General features: G+C 33.0%; 2 protein-coding genes across 3 annotated transcripts; one reads left to right on the forward strand and one right to left on the reverse strand.

The window, feature by feature from the left end:
• Positions 1 to 524: 524 nt before the first annotated feature.
• On the forward strand, positions 525 to 11,898 carry Ist1 (IST1-like protein). 2 transcript variants are annotated; one of them, XM_046610703.2, is made up of 6 exons: positions 525 to 1,067; positions 2,940 to 3,390; positions 5,009 to 5,152; positions 6,252 to 6,305; positions 9,401 to 9,584; positions 9,859 to 11,898. In XM_046610703.2, exons 1-5 carry the CDS (start codon positions 799 to 801, stop codon positions 9,572 to 9,574), a joined length of 1,092 nt encoding a protein of 363 aa, XP_046466659.1. In that variant the 5' UTR covers positions 525 to 798; the 3' UTR covers positions 9,575 to 9,584; positions 9,859 to 11,898. The 2 variants fall into 2 exon arrangements, with proteins under 2 accessions (XP_046466659.1, XP_046466658.1); XM_046610702.2 differs by having other exon boundaries at positions 526 to 1,067; positions 9,401 to 11,898.
• Positions 11,899 to 15,809: 3,911 nt separating this feature from the next.
• Positions 15,810 to 21,468, reverse strand: Obp59a (Odorant-binding protein 59a). The gene is made up of 6 exons (XM_046610083.2): positions 21,328 to 21,468; positions 20,073 to 20,338; positions 17,983 to 18,196; positions 17,757 to 17,792; positions 16,596 to 16,790; positions 15,810 to 16,186 (listed from the first exon to the last, which is right to left on the reverse strand). Exons 1-6 carry the CDS (start codon positions 21,385 to 21,387, stop codon positions 16,157 to 16,159), a joined length of 801 nt encoding a protein of 266 aa, XP_046466039.1. The 5' UTR covers positions 21,388 to 21,468; the 3' UTR covers positions 15,810 to 16,156.
• Positions 21,469 to 21,821: the final 353 nt, after the last annotated feature.

The following is a 21,821-nucleotide window of genomic DNA, read 5'->3' on the forward strand; positions in this document are numbered from 1 at the left end:
CCAATTTTCCAATTTTCTATCTTTCTCGGCGATACTCTTTCAGGCAACACTGCGTTACGGCGAGCTAAGGCGGCGAGCGTTGCAGTATTACTTATATTTCTGTGGCTTATACCATGGAGAATGGAGTAAAGGAATCCGATCTCTATTGGGGAGTATACGAAAAAACCGTCCTCGAAAACTTGTCGTTTACTAGTTTTAGATTTCATCAAAAGCAGCACTGTCATCGTAAAGTTCCGAAGTGAAGTTGGAAAGAATTGACTATATATATATATATATATGTGTGTATACAACCATCGATCGTGACCGAAATGAAATTGCCCCTCACCCGAAAAGGAATATCCTTGGTTCTAGTCGTCTAGTCTCCCCAACATTCCGCGGATTTTTGCGATTTTAGCGCTGTTCAGCGTCAGCCAGCGCAAGCCTTATTGTACGGATTTTTGATGCCGGATCAAATATACAAAGATCGGACTCCTTTACTCCACTCTCCATACCTTATACCGTGCCGTGGAATCACCGATATAAATATATGTGTGAGCACGGACTTATGTGTGAGCACGGGCTTATGCGCGAGCGAGTGGAAATATAGATAATCATGGCGTAATTTCACAAATTGTAGAGTAGGATCTGTCAGTTGTGAACGCGATAAAAAATTACTCATCAAGCTTCGGCGATTGGAGTTAGTCATCTGAAAGAAGAGAAAGAAGCTTGGGTGGAGATTAGGAATAACCTAATTCTCGAGTAATACATCTCGAATCTCGTCTTCGGGATCGACAAAGATATTTCAAACAAACGGTCAACATGTTTTCGAGCGGTCCTAACTACACAAAATTGAAGACGAACTTGAGATTGGCGATAAACAGGTTAAAACTATTGGAGAAGAAAAAAACGGAATTGGCCCAAAAGGCCAGAAAAGAAATAGCAGATTATATCGGAGCTGGAAAAGTTGAGAGGGCGAAAATAAGAGTCGAACATATTATTCGGGAAGATTATATGGTTGAGGCTATGGAATTACTTGAAATGTATTGCGATCTACTTCTGGCTCGCTTTGGTCTCATCCAGCAAATGAAGTAAGTCATATCGGTATCCAAATCTTAATATACCAAATTAGCTGTGTCCAGTTTTTAAGCAAACAAATGCAATTAACTATTCTTATCGGAAGAGTCTGCAAAGTTTTTGAATACGTCGAACTGCGTTTGAACACTACTAAATAGGTTTCCACTATCATATATTGATACAAGTACTGTATACACTTAAGTTCAATAATTCCTCACTAGAAAACCTAACTTTCATCTGGAAAACCTTACACAACGTGGTTTGATATAGAAATCAATATCACCTATCATGATTTGTTTCAAATTTAAGAATGAGTCTTCAAATGTATCCCTAGAAATAAAATTTAAAGAAACTATCAATCAAAACTCGTCAAAACTTTCAACTCATAAAGAACTCTAAAATGTTTCAATCCAAACAAATCGAAAGAAAGTTCAAGCTTGATTAAAAACTTAAGATGATATAAATACTAAGTTACAAAAAAAAGCACAGACTTAGCTAGTGCAATATTTTGCGTCAAGTCGACTTATGAATTCTACTTATCTTTCATTTATCCCTTAAAATTTTTTCATTACAACTCATTATTAACGGCAACCTGAGTTTTCTATGAAGCTCAATGAGTTGAAACTCTAGGTACATAAATTTTGTACTAAGAATGAAATCTACTTACATTTTGCAATATAAATTCGATTCATGTATTTCAAGCTGACTGAAAGTATACTTTTCCGCTTTCATTTGAATTGATAATTTACATACAAAATTTGACGTAAAAATTTTCGAGGTTCTATTTTCATTACTTTTGTAATGTGTACCTTAAAAAACACTGATTATTGATTATTTTTATGTAACAATAGTATGGTTAACACTTTTATCTTTGCTTGCGTTCCATATGTAAAATTGCATTTTTACATCCTAGTACTTGAAAGTGCTCTATCTTGTACTTCACTATAAAATAAAATTTGTGAACCACACTTTTGTTACGTTAAATATTATGTGCACCATGGAGGCAATTCTTTTTTACCTCGTGTATTGGTAATATTCGTCTTTGGCTTGGGCACACGCTTACCTACGACTCATATCGCAAACTTATGTTCGGCGTACAAAGACCTACTTTGCCTCCTTGGTGCACGATCTACCGTTATAAAGTGTAACCAAAGGAAACTCAATTACTTATTACAAATGTACAGTAAAGCATGGATTATTCACTCTAAGTACATCGATGGGTCCTATGGTAATAAACCTATTTCGTTTGGGCATCTAGAACAGATGTATTTCATCGGGTGGCTAGAAGGGACGTATCTCAGTTGTTTCTGCAAAATGTGGATAGAATTTTGTTTACACTTATTCTAGCATAGGAATGGCCAACTTGAATAGACCTAATATCTACCATTTACTGTCCAGATTCTGTGTGATCTACCAATCTCAAATCTTTACTACAGAATTAAATGAAACATTTTTTGACAGAGTCGTTTGTTTTTTTTGCCTCGTCATAACTAACTGGCCTAAAACCACTATTGACCGATTGGCTATCCCTGCTGTAGCGTGTTTCCAGATACGTCTATTCTAGTCGCCTGACAAAATACGTGTGTTTTCATAGGACCCGTAGATATATTTTACTGCATTGAAAATTGTAGTGTCAATTGCAAACGTTAATCCTTTTCTTTGCAATATTAAATATTATAAGAACAATGAAATAAGCAATTGATTCAATTGATTATTCATCACAAAAGAAATTAGTCAATGAATTTTGTTCATTACACATCGCAGAAGGCAATGGTAACTGAATTTTTTTCAATTACAAATCAGAAAAGTATAACAGGTAATGTGTAGTCAAATTTTTCTCAATTATAATTTTCACAACATGAAAAAGTATGAATCATTCTGTCTAGAAATCTAGATGAGGGGTTGGCAGAGGCGATATCAACGATTATTTGGGCAGCCCCTCGAATTCAAACCGATGTCCAAGAGATGAAAGTAATAGCAGATATTTTGACAGCCAAGTATGGACGTCAGTACACTGATGCTTGCAGAGAAGAAGCAGTGCAGTCGATATCAGAGAAATTGAAACACAAAATGAGTGTACAATCACCGTCAAAATTGTTGGTAGAAAAATACTTGATTGAAATTGCCAACAACTACAATGTCGCGTACGAGCCAGATCCTCAAGTTATGGCTGAAGGACAAGACGCTCTTTTAATCGACATAGGAAACAATGCGGGTGAATTGCCCAACAACTTAGACTTAGCCTCTGGAGGCTACCATCCACCACAACCTGTTGGCTTCGTGGGATATCCTCAACCACCAATTTTGCCCAATCCTGAGGGTAGCAACAACGCATCGGTGTGTTTCTTGGTTCTTAATCGACCTGTTTTTCTTTTTTATCTGTCCTGTGATGCTGTTAAGATCTCAATGCTCGTAGTGCGTCACTTTTTTGTCACTATTCAGCGACAAGTCACTTTTTTTAACTATATCGCAATGATCTAGATTTTTTTTTTGTTTTAGCACTTATATCCTCTTTATTAGGGTGGAGTGAAAATACCAAATTTTTTAAAACCGGTATGGCCGGGTGTAGAAAAGTTGTGGGTTCGCATGTAAGTACAAAAAATTCTTTGCCGCACCGTAAAAGTTGAGATCTTCGCCTCCAGAAGAAGCTTTGAAGTTTTCGTCTTATCGTTCAATCCAAAATTCATGCTTTTTCCGGACTTGTACACGTATGCATGAACATTATGTTGACTTCTTTTACATCAAATTGGGATATTCTAAAATGAACTGGAATTCGGAGCTGAAGATCTCAAGTTTTGGGGTGTGGAAAAGAATTTTCTGTACTTACACGCATACCTACAATTTTTCCACCCCTGACCATATTATTTACAAAAATTTTTCAACTTAGCTTCACCCTTCCGAACAGGCACTCAGTATAATAGGTGTGAACCATGTACTCAGAAATTACATCTATAAATTCTCCAAAATACGTCACTTTTTAATTTCTTTTTTGTCAGTAAACGATCACTTTTCACTTGGACTAATTTTTTAACTCTTCTACTTTGTGGTCTCTATTAAATACAAGCTATGGAATTTTGTAAAATATTAATTGATGCTCATTAATCCTCATCTTACAGTTTTGTAATGCTTTTTTTGTATTTAAATAATCAAAATAGTAGAATCGTCTGGAAAAAAAGATGTATACTGACTGATTAACTGACATTTGGCTTGATCGACAAAATTGTATAGTATTTACTTTCAAGTGGATCACTTTTATTTTAATCAAATGTAGAACATGAAAAATTTCAGTGCAATCAATGTTATTCAGATGAAAATTATTTTCTACTAACCATTAACATTTGAAAATGTGCATATTTGACAAATTAGGACACAATTATTATTCAAACAAGATCCGTTTGAGTATCTTTGTTTCCAAATCTTAGAACAATAAAGTAAAGCTTCAAGATCTCCAGTTTAATGGGTCAAGATTTTTTTACGAATTTGTGCTTCGAGCTGTAATGATATTAATTTCAGAACTGTTATCTTTTATTGTCAAATCGTTATACCAAGGAAACGTTACCTGGTGTTAAGTTTTCACACAAAAACCAAACTATTTTTCCCATCTACCTTTTTCTCCGTCTACCGCGAAGAACAAGGGAGTTCCATGCTCGGTTTTTTTTTATAGTGCATCATTGAGGTTTCGACGATTAACGACATATGATGTAGTAACGTGCATAATTTTCATCAATGTAATTTATAATTGTGATGTCATTAGTATTACTTGAATTTCTGAATGTAGGGCCCTTACTAGTAAATGAAATTTCATCTTTTCTAATTTAATTAATTTATTATCACTTGTGATTGACTCCTTGTATAAATACTATTTTATGACTGAATTTTTGAAAATAATAACAATAATCTTTTTCATTCACGCGTGTCTAAATGGGTGTTTTGTATCTTGGTTTGGTTTGCTTAGGTAAATCAAAATGATAATCCTCCGGTAGGATTCGTATCACCTGTAGCCCCACCTGCAACAGATAAGGATCAAAACACAGCATTCAATCCAGCTGCCTTCTCTTACAACATCCCTCTGGATAACAGCAATAAACATCACCCAAGCGTAAGCAAAGTTACATTGAGTAACCTTATTCTACCAAATGGAGCAATACGTGAGAAATAGTTAGTGCTTAAAATCGATTTATGTTAGTTAAGAATAAAGTATTTTGAACTCTTTCCTGATGTTCGAAGCTCTTCTTGATACGTATGTACATGAGGGTGGTCCTTAAAAAGGTCATTTTTGAATTTTGACTGCCTCACCAGCCAAATCGGTTCCAAATAATTCGAAAATAATTCGCAAATTTTTTCAGATTTTTATGCCAACTCTAACCTGTGCCCGCAAGACGGTGGATTTCCCCATTTAACCTTTTCGGGAGTGCATTAAATATACCAAACGGAGTTCCATTAAATTTGGTACAAGGGGGTTTCTTAGGTCGCTGATTACGAATTAACCTCAAAATTTTACAATTAAAAATCGTAGATCCAATGTATTGAACCAAATCAAAAAAGTTATTTAATTTTGGTGAAACTCGGTACGTTAGGGTTTTTGAGGTCGTTGATTACGAATCTGAACTCGAAATTACAAAATTTAAAATGATGGATCCAATATAGCAACATTAAGTTCGATTTCTTAAGTGCGATTTCTGTCCGCCATATTGAACCAGCCATTTTGAATATCGAAATTTCGAGTTCAGATTCGTAATCAGGACCCAAGAAACCCTCTCATACTAAATTTTATTGAAATCCGTTCGGCAGATTTAATGTGCCCCTGAACGGGTTGAATGGGGAAATCCACCCTCTTGCCGACAAGTGTTAGAGCTGAAATAAAAATCTTAAAAAATTAGGGAATTAATTTTGAATTACTTGGAGCCGATTTTCGGGGTAAGCCAGTCGAAATTCGAAAATGATCTTTTTAAGGACCACCTTAATATACATAATACAGTGTATACACGAATATAAAACTACAGTAATACTGATGTCCTCCATATTTGATACTTAAGAGAAAAAACTGGTGAATCTTATTAATTTTGGTAACGAAATGAACATGAACAATATCAGTTTGCTTTGTTTTGACAAGAATATTCTTGACAAAAAACCACAAATCGTGGCAAAATTTAATTAATTTAAGTCAACGAATAAAGATAAATTTATTATGTTCATAGCACGAGGATCTGCCACCTCCTTACGGCTCATTTCCACCAGATTTAAATAAGCAGGTGAGCTTATCCAATTAGTGTATGAGGTACTGTAATTAAATATAAATAGATAAGATGTTTTCTTGAAACATACTGAAATTTTCTTTCGATTCATGGGGTCTGGAACTTGCCGTACCAGGTATACATAAAGTACAACCAATGGAAAACACCACAAATGTAGAGGCTAATATGCGTAAGGCTGAATCCATCTGAAATCTTGCAGCTCAGCGGAGGTCATATTCCATGATTGCTCGCAACTGAAGTATGTTCTTCTGCGTCCAAAATAAGCGGACATGTATATTTTATTATTACAACTTAAATAAGTTTTTTACGCTCGATAACGCTTTTTCGAGATCATAAGCTAAATGTGGTGTTTTTTTTTTTTTTATATTTAACGTATAAGTCCGAAAAATAACCAGAAATTCCGCAATTTCGAGCTTTCCTGAAAATTTTTGTTTTGGAATACGTAGAACCTCATACTCCGTCGAATCAGATAACAAAATCAAAAAAAAAAATTGAAAAATCGTAAAAAATATAGCAATTTGCAAAAAAACAGTCATTTTTCTGAAAAAGCCAGATTTCGATTTTTCTGAAAATTTGGTATGTTTTAGTACACTATACCTATATACCATACGACCGGCAATATCGCTTTATTATTATTTTTCGAGATATCGATTTTTTTAATTAATTTTGTTTGGCAGTCGTATTTACATGGTTAGATACGTTCCTGAGTAGTATCAGGAATCAGAAAACCTCCGTTAAATATAATTCAATTCCCCATTTCCCTGCAGATGCGAATTCCTGTGAAAACAATATAATACCAGCTTTTGAACTTCGTACAAGTTTTTTCCCAATCGATTCGCTACTTAAAATCGTATGTGAAATTTATTTTTCGTCCCGAATATTTTTGAACAAACACGGAGGCCTACATTTGATTGCCATAATTATTTCATATCATTATTTTTTCCGATTCTGCAAAACGAAACACTGGTTTTTATTCTTTTTTTGTGTTTTGATTAGTACTTTTCTCATCGAACTCATTCATTATGATTTTACCATTCGAATTCATCTGATATTAGTTATGTACTTTTTGCGATAATTTCATATCAAACGATCCTATTGGTAACATCATAATGAATGAGTTGGATAAGAAAAGTACTAATCAAAACTCAAAGAAAAGAATAAAAACCAGTGTTTCATTTTGCAGAATCGGAAAAAATGATGAAATTTATTTTAATAATTATGGCAATCAAATGTAGGCCTCTCGTGTTTGTTCAAAAATATTCGGGATGATAAATAAATTTCACTTGCGATCTTAATAATTTCACAGAAATTCGCATCTGCATGGAAATGAAGAATTGAATTATATTCAACGGAGGAGGCCTTCTTATTCCTCATACTATTCAGGAACGTATCTAACCATGTAAATTAGGCTACCAAATAAAATTAATAAAAAAAAAATCGATATCTCGAAAAATAATAATAAATCGATATTACCGTTCACTTGGCACATAGTATATACTAGGGTGGGTCAAAAAAATCAAGTATTTTTTTTTTTGGATTCGACACACGAAAACTAGTTCCTAGCTACCTCTAGAAAGTACTTACCAAATCTAAGCTCTTAATATTAACGGGAAGATTATGCTCATCATAGTTTTCCATTTTCAATTTAGTCTTATATAAAAATGGCCATATCTTATCACCAATAGATTGTTAAATTAGTTGCATCGTCAATATTTATAGGAAATTGAACGCTCTACAAAAATGGTCTCTTATACTTTTTTCATTAATCTAACCATTTAAAAGATATTCAAGGTGAAAGGTTGAAGTATTTTAAGGAAAATAACTTTTTGTTTTGAATTTTGTAACTTACTAAAAAATAATTATTGTCAAATGAGTTTCAGATATTTTCATAGGAAATTGAACGCTCTACAAAAAAGGTTTCTTGTGGTTAATCGATTACTGTAACCATTTAGAAGATATTCGCAGTAGAATCCCAATGCCTGTTGATTTTAATAGTTTTTAAATAATTATTTCCAATTTATCCATTCAATTTATGAATTTTTACAATATTCATGAGAATCTGAGTTTATTTCGAAAGAATGACAGTTTGCAAGTTATGTCTTATCTTTTGTTTGAGAATATATTTCTTTCGAATCAATTTTTTAACGATATTTTCTTTTTATAACTTTTATCACAATTGAGGATCGTAATTTGATATTTTTCAACGGGTTTATTTAAAATGTCATTCAAATTTCTTTTTTCCAAAAAAGTTATAATTGAATATTTTTTGTTTGGGGAATTTTTCGAAAATTCAAAACAAAAAGTTATTTTCCTTAAAATACTTCAACCTTTCACCTTGAATATCTTTTAAATGGTTAGATTAATGAAAAAAGTATAAGAGACCATTTTTGTAGAGCGTTCAATTTCCTATAAATATTGACGATGCAACTAATTTAACAATCTATTGGTGATAAGATATGGCCATTTTTATATAAGACTAAATTGAAAATGGAAAACTATGATGAGCATAATCTTCCCGTTAATATTAAGAGCTTAGATTTGGTAAGTACTTTCTAGAGGTAGCTAGGAACTAGTTTTCGTGTGTCGAATCCAAAAAAAAAAATACTTGATTTTTTTGACCCACCCTAGTATATACTCTCTACCAAAACATACTAAATTTTCAGAAAAGTCGAAACCAGGTTTTTCAGAAAAACCACTTTTTTGTATTTTGATATCTGATTCGATGGAGTGTGAGATTCCGAGTATTCCAAAACAAGAATTTTTAGGAAAGCTCGAAATTGCAAAATTGCTAGTTATTTTTCGGAAATTATACTTTAAATATAAAAAAAAAAAACGCCACATTCAGCTTGTGATCTTGAAAAAGTGTTATCGAGCGTGAAAAATTTATTTAAGTTGTAATAATAAAATATACAAGTCTGTTTATTTTGGGCGAGAAAGAATATACTTCAGTTACGAGCAATTATGGAATATGACCTCGGCTGGCCTGCATAATTTGAGATGGATCCAGTCATAATGCTTTTAGTGTGAAAATTTTGTAAATTTTAGTTAATGCCTTGAAATTTTTTATCATTCATCATTGTTATTATTTTTAGTCTGATCAAAAACCAAAACCTCAACCACGGTCAAAGATGCCGATGAACGACTTTAAACTACCTGATTTACCAGTTGTTCCAACGGAGAATGATCAGCCTCCAGGTTCCTCTAATGATGACATAGATTTCGATGATTTAACAAAGAGGTTTGAAGAATTGAAAAAACGAAAGTAACTGAACGAAGGCAGGTTTTCATATAACTGAAAAATATATTTGTCAGTATACAACAGTACTCTGCTTAATTTAAAAAGAAGTCACTTATTTCTACATCATGTGCACATATTTATTCCAAGATTGGACAGTTATTTTGCAAAAATGTTATATTCTCAATCTTCATTTGAAGCACTATCACGCTTACAAATTGTTCAACTATTGCTGCTATTTTTTCATTAAAAGAAAGAATATAATCAAATATAAAAAAGAAAAATTATTACTTTACACGTTTAAGGTTTTTACAGGTGACGTTTGGAGGGTCAATTTTGTAGAATGTAGAACACCCAAATCCTAGAAACTTGACACCCAGCATTATTAAATTTGAACACCTTGAAGTCCAAATTTTAGTTTCAATTTCCAATAAAAACAATTCCGAATCATTAAATTAATTTACATGCAATGTAGGAAAAATTGATCAAACTTGTCAAACTAATTTGTTACCATAGTTAAGCGATTTGGCGAGTGCTTGATATTTTACGAATGTTACTATATGATTAAACATTTTATTATAATAAACATTCATCTGTAATGTGAATTAGTCACTTCAGGGCTGTACAAAATATTGTGCGCTAGATTATTATATATATGCTAAAATTATATGATAATAATGATAAATAACCATCACTTCCAGTCCCGCCATACCTTGTAGAATATGTCCCCATAAGTGGATAACTTGTGCGGGGGAGGGGGAAATGGGTCCATGAACATCATTGTGCGTCTATAGCTATCTTAACCCTTTCAGTCACAGTGGGAAGCTCAGCGTCCCACATCAAGAATCCCCATGTCTTAGTCTTATCACAGTTTATTTACAACTTCGAATGATCTTTGTTACTTCGTATAACCCCAAAAACTTCCGACTAACAAGTTTCGGCGAGAATCATGGAACTTTGATAGTTTTTTTTGATTTTACAACCGCCATCTTGCAAGTCTTGCAACCCCGTACACCCACCATATTGAAGTTAGTAACATTATTGTAACGATTCATGTTAAATCGGATTGTCTGAAATTCAATAAACCGTAACAAAAAAAATTCATATTTCGTTATCTTGGTTCCTTCAAAATTATTATAAAATTAAGAAAACAGCGTTTTTTCCTGAATGCTCCGTTACGATAACGTTACTAACCTCGTAAAAACCCCCGAGTAATAAAATTCAGCCCTAAATATTGAGTTGAATGATGTGTGACTGAAAGGGTTCAGGGATAACACCACTCTAGGATTAGGGAAATTTGATTTTTTTCGGTTTAAACAATACTTCAAGGTCATAAAAACAATATCTAGTTGTCACAGAGTGAAAAGAAACTTTTGAAAGGTTCCATTCTCGATTTTGCCACAGTGCCTCGAAGCGCGCGCTGAGTGCTCGTACAACACACATTTTTCTCGAAATCACTTTTTTTAAACTGGGAAAACAGATTATTTGAACACTGTTGCATGGATCAATTTAAAATTTTGACAGTAGCTTCACAATTACATTCTTTATGGAAGTGCGTAGCCATATTTTTTTAACAATTTACTCCTTATTTTTTGGCCAAAAACCGACTCTTTTTTTTACAAAACTGCATCATTTCTGCAAAACTTGATTTAAAAGAAAAAAATCTCTGCACTTCAATAGGCAATAGTGTGTAGATTATAAAATTGGTAAATTTTGTGCCAGATCTTATAGTTTACGAGAAATCCGTCTTTCCGCGAAGGAGTTTTAAATAAAGGTGATTTCAAAGATTGGCTCTGTCACCAACATTTTGCATCAAAATAGTAATAAACATTTTTATTTTCATATTTCGATATGTGTCAAATAAACCCTCTGAAAAAAATTACATTCCTATTTCCATACTCTCAAAATAAATCGTCAAAGTTGGGCCTTTTTTCCCCCCGTTAGAGTGGTGTTACTCCCTAAGATATTCACTAGAAACGCCCACATTCCATAGGGGACAGGGAAAACTGTAGAAACCTTTGCTCAGTTGTAGCCGGATCGAGTTCAAACCTCAGTTCGCCATTTCGGCATCCAAATGACGTAATCTGTCTTACAATTTTTGTGAGTTGTCGCTCAAGTTCTCACCGACGTGCTGGGGCTTTGAGCTCAGGATCTCCTCCTGTTCCATAGTCACGCACGCTACGCGTAACGCTACTATGGTCGGTGTATACATAAATATATGTATATATATATTTTTTTATATATATATTTAACCAAAATTTAGATGAGGTTGGCATTTTCAATATTCATGCTGAAATATTAAATAACATACACACTTTGAAGTTTCAATAAAACGACTCGTATTTTATGCCATTATGTATTGTGTACAAGGTGATTTCCTGTATTATACACGTACTTTTAAGTTCTGTATTGTTTTGAGCATTTTTATCGCATACGCGCGATTTACCACCTGAAAGTTCACTTGATATATCGCAGCCAAGTCTAAGTAAACCTTTCCAGAATTTGTGTCAAAAATAGCAGATAAAAAGAAAAGAGGAGAACAAAATGTTGAGCTTTTAAGATTTTTGATACAGGTATAAACGTTTAATTATAATAAGAATAACCTTTTTCACTTTTACGTTATCATCCTCAGTTTCCGAAATGTTATAATTCAATATAGGTTTCCCTTGTGCATCATTGTCATAAAAAAAAGAATACGTAATTCTCAGGTTAAGGAGGTAGTACAGTTGAAGATAAATACTTTTTTGATTTTATTACGAGATGGTCGCATATTAAGTGTTTATCAAAACAACACTTTTGTATAATAGCCTACGATGATTCTCTTTAAAGTGCAAAGAAAAAAAAATAGAAACCAGAATTTAGATGACGATCTTCATTTCGAATCACTTTGCAATGGTGAAAAATGTGGTATATTTACTTATTCGTTTTCACTCTGCGACGAATCATTTTATTCAGAACAAAATTCCCCATAATCCTAGCCTGATAATTCGTTTTAATTACGTTAGTTCGTGAATGATTTATTTTTTGAGTATGTACTGATATTGATGTTGATCATCAAATAGCAATATCGAATTTATAGTCGGAGGGCTCATGACAAAAAACGGAAACAGTTTTGTAATGGCTCATATTTCAATATGAAGTAGTATTAAGGGTGTACATGAGCCAGCACGCATTCGCAATCAGATAGTGGCACACCTTGCGGCAGCTCACTTTCAAGTACGTTAAATTATGACATGCACTTCAAGTGTTTTGTAATAGTTAAAAATTGGCGTTGAATTTATTTATGGTACAACAAACGTGAGAAAGTAGTTAGACCGCATAGTTACGGAACGCGGCAGTCAGCACGTCACATAATTGATCGCGATAATGACATCGGGACACTTTGTATACCTGGAATTAAACAATTAAATTTCTTTTTTTTTATTAAATACAATTATTATAATAGAAAAACATTCTGTTAATAAAAATTTATAAATAATATTACGTTAATTTGAAATTTTCTAATGAGATCTGTATCACGTTCTTCATCAGATTGACCATCTGTGTCTGAATTCGTTTCATCGATGCCATCTTGTTGCTCAGACTCAGACTTAAAATCTATAAAAAAAATGATTTATTATTATAAACAAAATATTAGCAAATAACACTAAAAACAAAATTTATTTAATTCTTAACCACGTAACCATTTGAACAAGTAAAGATTCACCATTTCATTTTACCTTCATTTTCATTTGGTTGAATCATCATGTTTCTCACAAATGTTGGCAATTGTACCCCATCAACGTCTTGCGAATCGTTTTGTGTTGCTGACATTTCCATTAAAATTTTTTCATGGCCATTCCTCCAAATATTTGATAAGTATGCGGTACGTTGGAAGTTTTTTTTTAAAGCTCAGCTCCGCACAGTGGTAGATTGGAAGCATTTACATTCTGTTCTCTGATTTTAAATAAATCATCAGCATGTTTGGATGTATAATATACATTTTTGTAGATATTGCGAATCGACCTTTATTCAGAGTGTTGATTTTTTTTTTAAACTGTACAATAGGCATACAAATTTTCCTATTTTATTAAATACTTGTATAAAATCGTTGTCGCTTATATTGCTAAAGCCAGCGAAAGCTTGGTGGAATTTCGTTGATGCTTGTAAAATATTGAAAGGACGTTTCTTGCCTTTTTTTTATAAGAATGCCGGTTTGTAATCACACCCAGTTAATGCATGCATGCGAAAAGGTCACGTTGTATACGTATTTTTTGAACCTTGTTATTCATCACATCTTTCTGTTTTTTCAACGTATTTGAAAACGTTAATATCTAATTTTTGGTTTTTTTTTTTGCAGGTTTTTCGAAATGATCGCTGTTTTCAGAGCATTCTAATATGAATGTTTTTTCGTTGAGCATTTCCATAACTTTCCATTTTTGATAAATGTTGCAAATTTCGGTGGATGTAACTTGGCCGCTTGAAATATTAAAAGGTTCATTCTTATCAATAATTACAGAAAATGGATCCATATTTCTAATAATTATTTCTATTACACTATGTAGCTGTTTCTTAATTTTTTTCATTTCACTCGTTTCTAATTCTGACGTTACATCCTGATTTTTTTAAAACCCTGTTTATTGTAAAATGTTCGAAATGGTCGACCAATGCTGTGGCTTTTACACCAACTTTGACGAGCTGCCATCGAATTCAACTACGTTTATGTACGTTGCGTAAAACTGAGGCGTTTTTCCATTTTATCCAACGATGGTTTTTTTCTGTACTCTTCATATTTTTCAATAACATTTAACAATGACGGACAATCTATTTCACCAGAAGTTTGTTTATTTTTTACGTAGCTTTCAAGATATAGCCTCATCTCGTCGGTAATTATTTACAACCAAACAATTATTGAAGTGTAAAATTCACTTGGCCAAGTTTAAAATCGGGTGCAATCTTTTGCATGTGTTAATAAGATCCAGCACTTCCTACTACTAATTAAGCCATTGCAAGTGTTATATGCTTTCCAATCTTCAATCGTTCACTTGTAACGCCGTGAATACGCATCTTGGGCATATTACCGAACCAACCGTTTTTTATTTATACTTCCTTGACATCATTTACACGCACCGCTAAGCAATATTGCATAAAAAAACAAAAGAATATTCTGTATGTCGCATTCTTCTTCTACGACATTGTCAATAGTAATAGTATTCAGAAATTTTTTGGGTACTATTCCCAATATTTTTTATCGTAAAATTAATGCTACGTTTTGAACTGCTTCATAAATCAATAATTCTTGGTAATCACTTTCTGGAATGCGTTCCACCCCGTGAGGAACAATGAACGTCTTATTTCATTCAGTGAGTATAATAATTTTTTTGCCACAAGTTTGCGTTAATTTTTGCTCAAAACAATTTTTTCCAGTTTCGTGAGCGGTGTAAACGTTTTATGTACTCCTCTGTCAGTCGATCAACGTACATCGTATGCAACTGCTCAAGTAAAACGCATTTTCTTTGTAATCATCAACTTTATTAGTGAATTCATTATGTTAACTTATCTGTTCTGAGTTCTGAGCACTGCCAGCTTATGCTTATACATTACGATGTTTCCTATGGAAGTAACATTTCTTTTCACTCCCTCTAGACAAACTTTGTACCTACACAACAAAAAAAAAAAAAAAAAGACAAATTTTTCCCGAACAATAGCTTTTAAATTTAATTTTAAAAGGTCGCTATTGGAATAGTTTCCTTTTTGAATTTCTACCACTCAGCCGCATTTAATGATATAGACTTAATTCTGAAAGCATTTGTAAAGAATTGAGTTTTTTGTGAAAGTGTAATTTGAAGTTTAATCAGATGTTTTGCCATTAAAGAAGTTCAATTAAGAATGAATTCTTATATACAAAGTTACATGAAATTAACACAAAATTAAAGTACGAGAAAAGTATAATATTTACATCCTTGAAGATACAGAATTGCTCTACAGACAGTCTTGTAGGTATAAAAAATTGAATTACCTCCAAATTTTGTCATTCAAAATTTTGTTGTATTGAGTAAAAAACTTTTTTTTAATCTTCCCTATATTATTTCAATGAAACAACTTCAAATTCTGAGTATCGCCTATTGAATTGGTTTCATGGAGGCTGGTGAGTCAAAATTCAATAGTGTACCTTTTCATTCATTTCATTTCTTAAATGCCATCACTATAGACTATGAAAATTTCCTGATTATCCCCATTATTTCCGATTTGTCGCCATCCTGCTGTAAGTGAAATGCAGAATTAAAAAATGACACAATTTTATGATTTTTCTCTCCAGTGATCTTTATTCATGGGATATTCATCATACTTTCTATAAGTATCTAAATGTATTTGATTATTAAGCCTTGCATGTAGCGTGAGGCCGTATATATATATATATATATATATGGTCTGTATAATGCAATGTGCTTATGGTTGCTCTTTTTTTACATCAATTTTCTTATAAATGTCTGATACAAAGTTATATCATTGCGTATAATATTCAACTGAATAAACCAATGATTACACTTTGTGTCGGTCCATCAGAAAAACATGATTGTGCTCGTACAATACAAAACATGGTGCAGATTAACTTACAGAAATATAGAAACAATTATTGCATGTTGTCCCAATCTTCGCATTTCTGTAAAAATTTAAAGTCTATTAGCAATCGAGAAATCCGAATGGCTTAGTTGACTTCAACATATCAGTATCTTAAGGTCATGTAGTGCTCCAACCTTTACCAACCGAGTAACTCCACTGGAACGAGGTTATATTATTAGTTCTTGTGACAATTTCATATGGAAGACACTAACAACGAGTTCTAGATGGGCAAAAAAATATTGTGCCTCATGCGTCGCATTAAGGTCATGTAATACTCCTACCCTTACCGACCGGGCAAACTCACCCTTTCTCGTCCTATATTAAGTAAACAAACGAACGAAAAGAGTTCAAATCGAAATTGTCACAAGAACTAATAACAACCTCTTTACAGTCGTATCAAAATGCATCTATAATTTACAATTTTAACGCTATCGCTGAAATTAACCTACCTCTTTCCCCTTACTAGCCAAACAATTTATAAGGCTTTGCGAAAACTTGCACTGCTCATTAAACTTTTCTTCCTGAATCATGTCAAAACAATCCAGGACAGCTTCTTCGATAAAATCCTGCAGCTCTGGGTCGCGGATATCCTGCGTCATAATTTTCGTGACGGCAGATTTTTCGGGAAATCCTTTTCGATCAATCTACAGGTTCAGAAATTGCATGAGAACATTTTTTCAAGTGGCCTTTTTCAATGAGATCAAGATATGGACCATATACTAAGATGGATCTTAGATACCAAGTAATCTGATCACTGCCTGTCTAAATTTTGGATTTCTCCATTTTCTTACAATTACGTGTTATAGGTACATACGTCCTTTTTCAACTTGGATTTTACTTTGCTATAACAATGGATGAACAAGTTGGCAAGGTGAATTTGATTCCTTTTTCCATGGCTTATCATTACCTAGTATAAAATATTAATTTTCCACATGCACAATCTCTTTGATTGTTTGGGAAAATTTTGCGTAATTTATTCTAGAACTAGAACCCAAAATTTTACGAGATGAATGGCAGGGCTCACACCTGGATCATTATTTATTTGACATATTGTACCCCGGATCACATATCTCCACTGATTTGAAGGATCAAAAGTCATCAAAGTTCTTTTTTTGTGTCACCGAATTGAGTTTTGAGGTACGAAAAAAAAATCGAAATATTAAGAACTTTTTAATTACGAATTTTAACTTTGCTTATTTTTCTCGCAAAGTAATAATTGTAGCAAAAAAAATTGTAGGGAACATGAAACGTATAGTTTATCAAGATATATACTTTTTGCTTGAAATTTTTTTTTTCTTTTGAAGCAATATTTATCAAAATGACGTATAAAAAGTGTAGAAATGATCGAAAAATTACCACTTTTCAAGTTTACACGATGAAAGTTACCGGGTAATTTCCCAGCTATATTCGTAACCAACACCTTAAAATACGTTGGTATACGGAAATCCAAAAAATTGAAAGTATACGCTTTTAACTACTGCCTCCCCAAAAAAAAAGACTCGATGAATACAAAATTTTGAGGACCCACAACAAGGTTAGTCGTTATTTAATGACCCATATATTGTGAAACCGAAATTGATTGGTAACTAATGTTGATTCCAACTACTTACCAAGTTTAACTCGTCAAAGAAACACTGAATGACACACTGAAAACAGAAATGCGTACCGTTTTTTTCTCGAAGTTATTATGCAGAGCGTACTAATTATTCCAAAAAAGAAAAATATTGTCCTAATAAAAGTTCTGAATTATTGTGACTTTCTGGCAGAAGTCGAACTCGATGATTTACATCACCGGCTCCTAAAATATCGGAATAAGAGATGAAAAATATACCGTACAGCCTGATTATTCTCATTCGGCTGCATGTTCTTGCGTCCAAAGTGTGCCATGCTGTTGGAGATTCCACTTGGCAATGTTGTGTTTCGTAAGAATTTATCGTTCAACATCACACCCGGAGCGCCATAACTATTATTACCCATTTTGTTGTAGGGATAAGGACGGGTTGAGCCCGAGTTTTGATCATGCATACTTGAACCACTCCTCTGATTTTCGCTAGAATGAAAAAGAGACGATAAAATTCCACCTCCACGATCAAAAAATAGATCATGCTGATAGCGGCTGTCGGCAAAATGCTTTTATACTCTTAGCATTTTCTTATCTTGCCGTTAACTTTTATACATATAATATAGCCTGTAATGAGATCGCAGAAAAATTCCAAAATATTATTTATAACACAGGTCAACAAAAAATAAAAATAATTCTTTTTTTTGAGTTTATATTTAAATAGGTAAATTTTGGTTCTGTACGTCGAATAATAACCGAAATCTTCATACATTGCTTGTAAAGTTTGCTTCTCTGTTTTTTACGTTGATAAATAATCACCGGTTAACACGAACTTTAAGTCTGGATTCTAGATGTCAAATTTTGATTTCTTCTACATAAATAATTAAAGAAAACATAGTATTATTAGATAAAGTTTGCTTTTGTAGAAACCAGAATGATATTTCGGATTTTAAGAAAGATTACCTGTTTCCTCGAAACAGTTATTGTAAATATCAAATGAACAAACTTCAGTTTCGCATTCAAATTCATTGAATGTGTAATAAATAATGCAGCGATGTCCCATTATAAATTGTCAAAAGCATGCACAATGAAAAAAGAATTCGTTAATCATTGAAATATTAATGAGTAATGATATGGATAATGCATTAGGGTCATTCCATGTCAAATCGATCAATGGTTGTACTCGACCCCTTTTGTTTCGGATGAAATTAGGTCAGAAGTTTTCATTCATCATACAAAGAAGTTCTGCTAAAGGAAAAGAATTAAAAATTTTTTTTTTGAAGTTATCCAACTTTGAAAATTCCACTATTTTTCCTGTTTTTTAAACTTATGCTTCAAAGGTCTCGAAAACCATTATAATTACTCCAATGATCTGAGCTAGATTTTCAAGGGGATACTCGAAGCTACCAAAAAAAATTTTTTTTGAAAGAGTTCACGCAGTTTGTTGTTTATATATCCTTATATATCCTTATATATCCTTAAATAAACAACAAACTGCGTGAATTCTAGAAGTACGTCCACCATAGAGATAAAGAGAGACCTCTGGAAAGTTTCACAGTAAATGTCTAGTAGAAAAATTTTAGTAGGAAACATGTAGATGGCAGAGTGTGTCACTTTTTAACTGATACAAATGTACATTTAATTACCAAATGAATTTAAACGACGTATTAATTATTTTTTCATATACTCTATTGCCTTAAAATAAATTTTTGTGCCTTCAAATTGAAAATTACAAGTGAATTCATCATTGTTTTATTCGGTCAGTGCCAAAGAAAAAAAAATTTCTTTTTCTCAAAATTCAAAAATTTATATCCTTTGAAAGAAAAAAAACCCCATCTCAAAAATTTCAGGATCTTTTGAGATCAGTTAGAGGTACTCTAGAAAAAAATTGGAGCGAAAAATTTAATGGCGGTCATCGATTTTTACAATGTTGTAAATTTCAAAATTCTGCAAAAAACGATTTTTTCAAAAAAAATTTCAAAATAATTTTTTTTCGGTAACTTCGAGTATCCCCTTGAAAATCTACCTCAGATCATTGGAGTAATTATAATAGTTTTCGAGATCTTTGAAGCATAAGTTTAAAAAACAGAAAAAATAGTGGAATTTTAAAAGTTGATGAATGAAAACTTCTGACCAAATTTCTTCCGAAATAAAAGGGGTCGAGTACAACCATTGGTCGATTTGACATGGAATGATCCATTAATAAAACAATGCATTCTTCACAACCCTGGTCTCAAGTCAAACTAACGATGAAATTTGTAGCTGAGATGTGATATGAGACCATACTCGATTACGATATATTACAATTTTCAGTATGGTTGTTACTTTACTTCATAAAATTAGGATTGCTCAAAAAAATGATTACCTATTGTTGGGTTTTGAACTCTTCATCGGGTTAGTGTTCGAAGTCACGGAGTGGATATTTGTCATAATTTTTTTATCAAATCCCTTCTCGTTGGAATCCGATGCCGAATCTTCGTAATCGTCTTCCGAGTCTGACTCACTCTCCGATGAATCTGAACTATCATCACCGGCATGTCGATTGCCCTGAAGTACACGACCCTTGCATCGTTGCATAACTTTTTGGAATTGATCGTTTGCCCGGTGTTCACCGGTTCGGCATTTTAAAGCCTGTAAATAACAGACATTATTACATACATGGCTGGCTCTTATTATTAGTTAAAATAGGTCATCGAGGCCATGCACGCCATAATATCGGCAGAATTTTCAATTGATCCGATTGCGATATAATAGTTTACGTATAAAACCGTGCCACTAAATTCGTCACGTTATGCCGAGCTGATTGCTTGGCTTTCCAACCGACTTTCTAAATGAAAAAAAAGCTCATACGTATACCTATACCTCTTTATATGTATAGCATACAAATACATATTATGCACTTCGAAGAGTTGCTGCGAACATTGTTCGTTTTTTGACATCAAAATCACCGATTTTTGATTATAACAATTATGGCCAACTTATATCACTTGCAGGACTTATTTTGTCCAATTTCGATCGCTTCTTTGTCTGAAAGTGCATCATTATTTTTAAATTGTTTATTTCGAATAAATTTCGGATTTTGAGGCAGCATTTTTCGTGAAATAGTTATTTTACTGAACGAAATGATTTTTGTAGATTGACGAAGTTGTCATCTTATGAGTATCGAATGTGAAAATATAAAATTATAAACCTCGACATTTAAGTAATCGTATCCTGCATACGTCACAAAGAATATAAAGATCCATTGTTTGAATACTTGATTTTATGTCAGAATTATCAATAATGCAATGATGATGAAATATGAACAAATGCTGATGAATATACGGAATTCATTTGTAAAAAATAATATAACTCATCAGATAACATTACTTCTGGTAAAATGAAGTAAATTATCGTGAAACGCACTCGTCCGTGGTATGTTATTGCCAGTTAATTGAATATCCGTCAAAAAGCCTTACATACTTGTTCCGTTGTTTTGATATTTCACATAACACGATAAATAATATTAATTATAAATTACAAGTCACCCTATATCACAAGTCTACAAAAAAGTTGAAATTAAAACGCTCATTTTCTCAACTCTTTCTAGTTATTTTGATACTATATCATATACTACGAACCGTCCCTTCGTGAAAGCACATAACAAGCACAAAAAACACTAGGAGTTGGGTGAAACGCATTCTTGACAAACTTGGTCTGCTCGGCTTAGGTTGGACGATGAGTGTGACTAATAATGTACTGGCTTACGGTTTCATATACATTTTTATGAATAGCGATGCGAGAAAAATTTACCCGGTGCTATTATGGTGAAACGTGCACATTATACCCACAGTTGTGCATAAAGTGACAGTTTAAGTGCCCTTGATCATTGTTCGAATGGACACGTCCGGACGGACGGAGACATGGTCCATTTACCGCGCCGAGTGTACTTTTTCTCGTTTTTTTTAGGTCAAGAGCCATAGAAATCATCAAAACTTCATAGACGATCCGGTGTATGAATGGCAGGCATTGAATTCACCTGATTGTCAGGTGCATTATGATGCAATCGCGAGAACAAATGGACATTCGCGCTGTGTGAAGCCTCTTCCATTGTCTCAAGCTTTACTATTACGCA

The sequence above is a fragment of the Neodiprion pinetum genome, chromosome 2 (genome assembly GCF_021155775.2).
Source record: "Neodiprion pinetum isolate iyNeoPine1 chromosome 2, iyNeoPine1.2, whole genome shotgun sequence".
In the NCBI taxonomy this organism is placed as follows: Eukaryota; Metazoa; Arthropoda; class Insecta; order Hymenoptera; family Diprionidae; genus Neodiprion; species Neodiprion pinetum.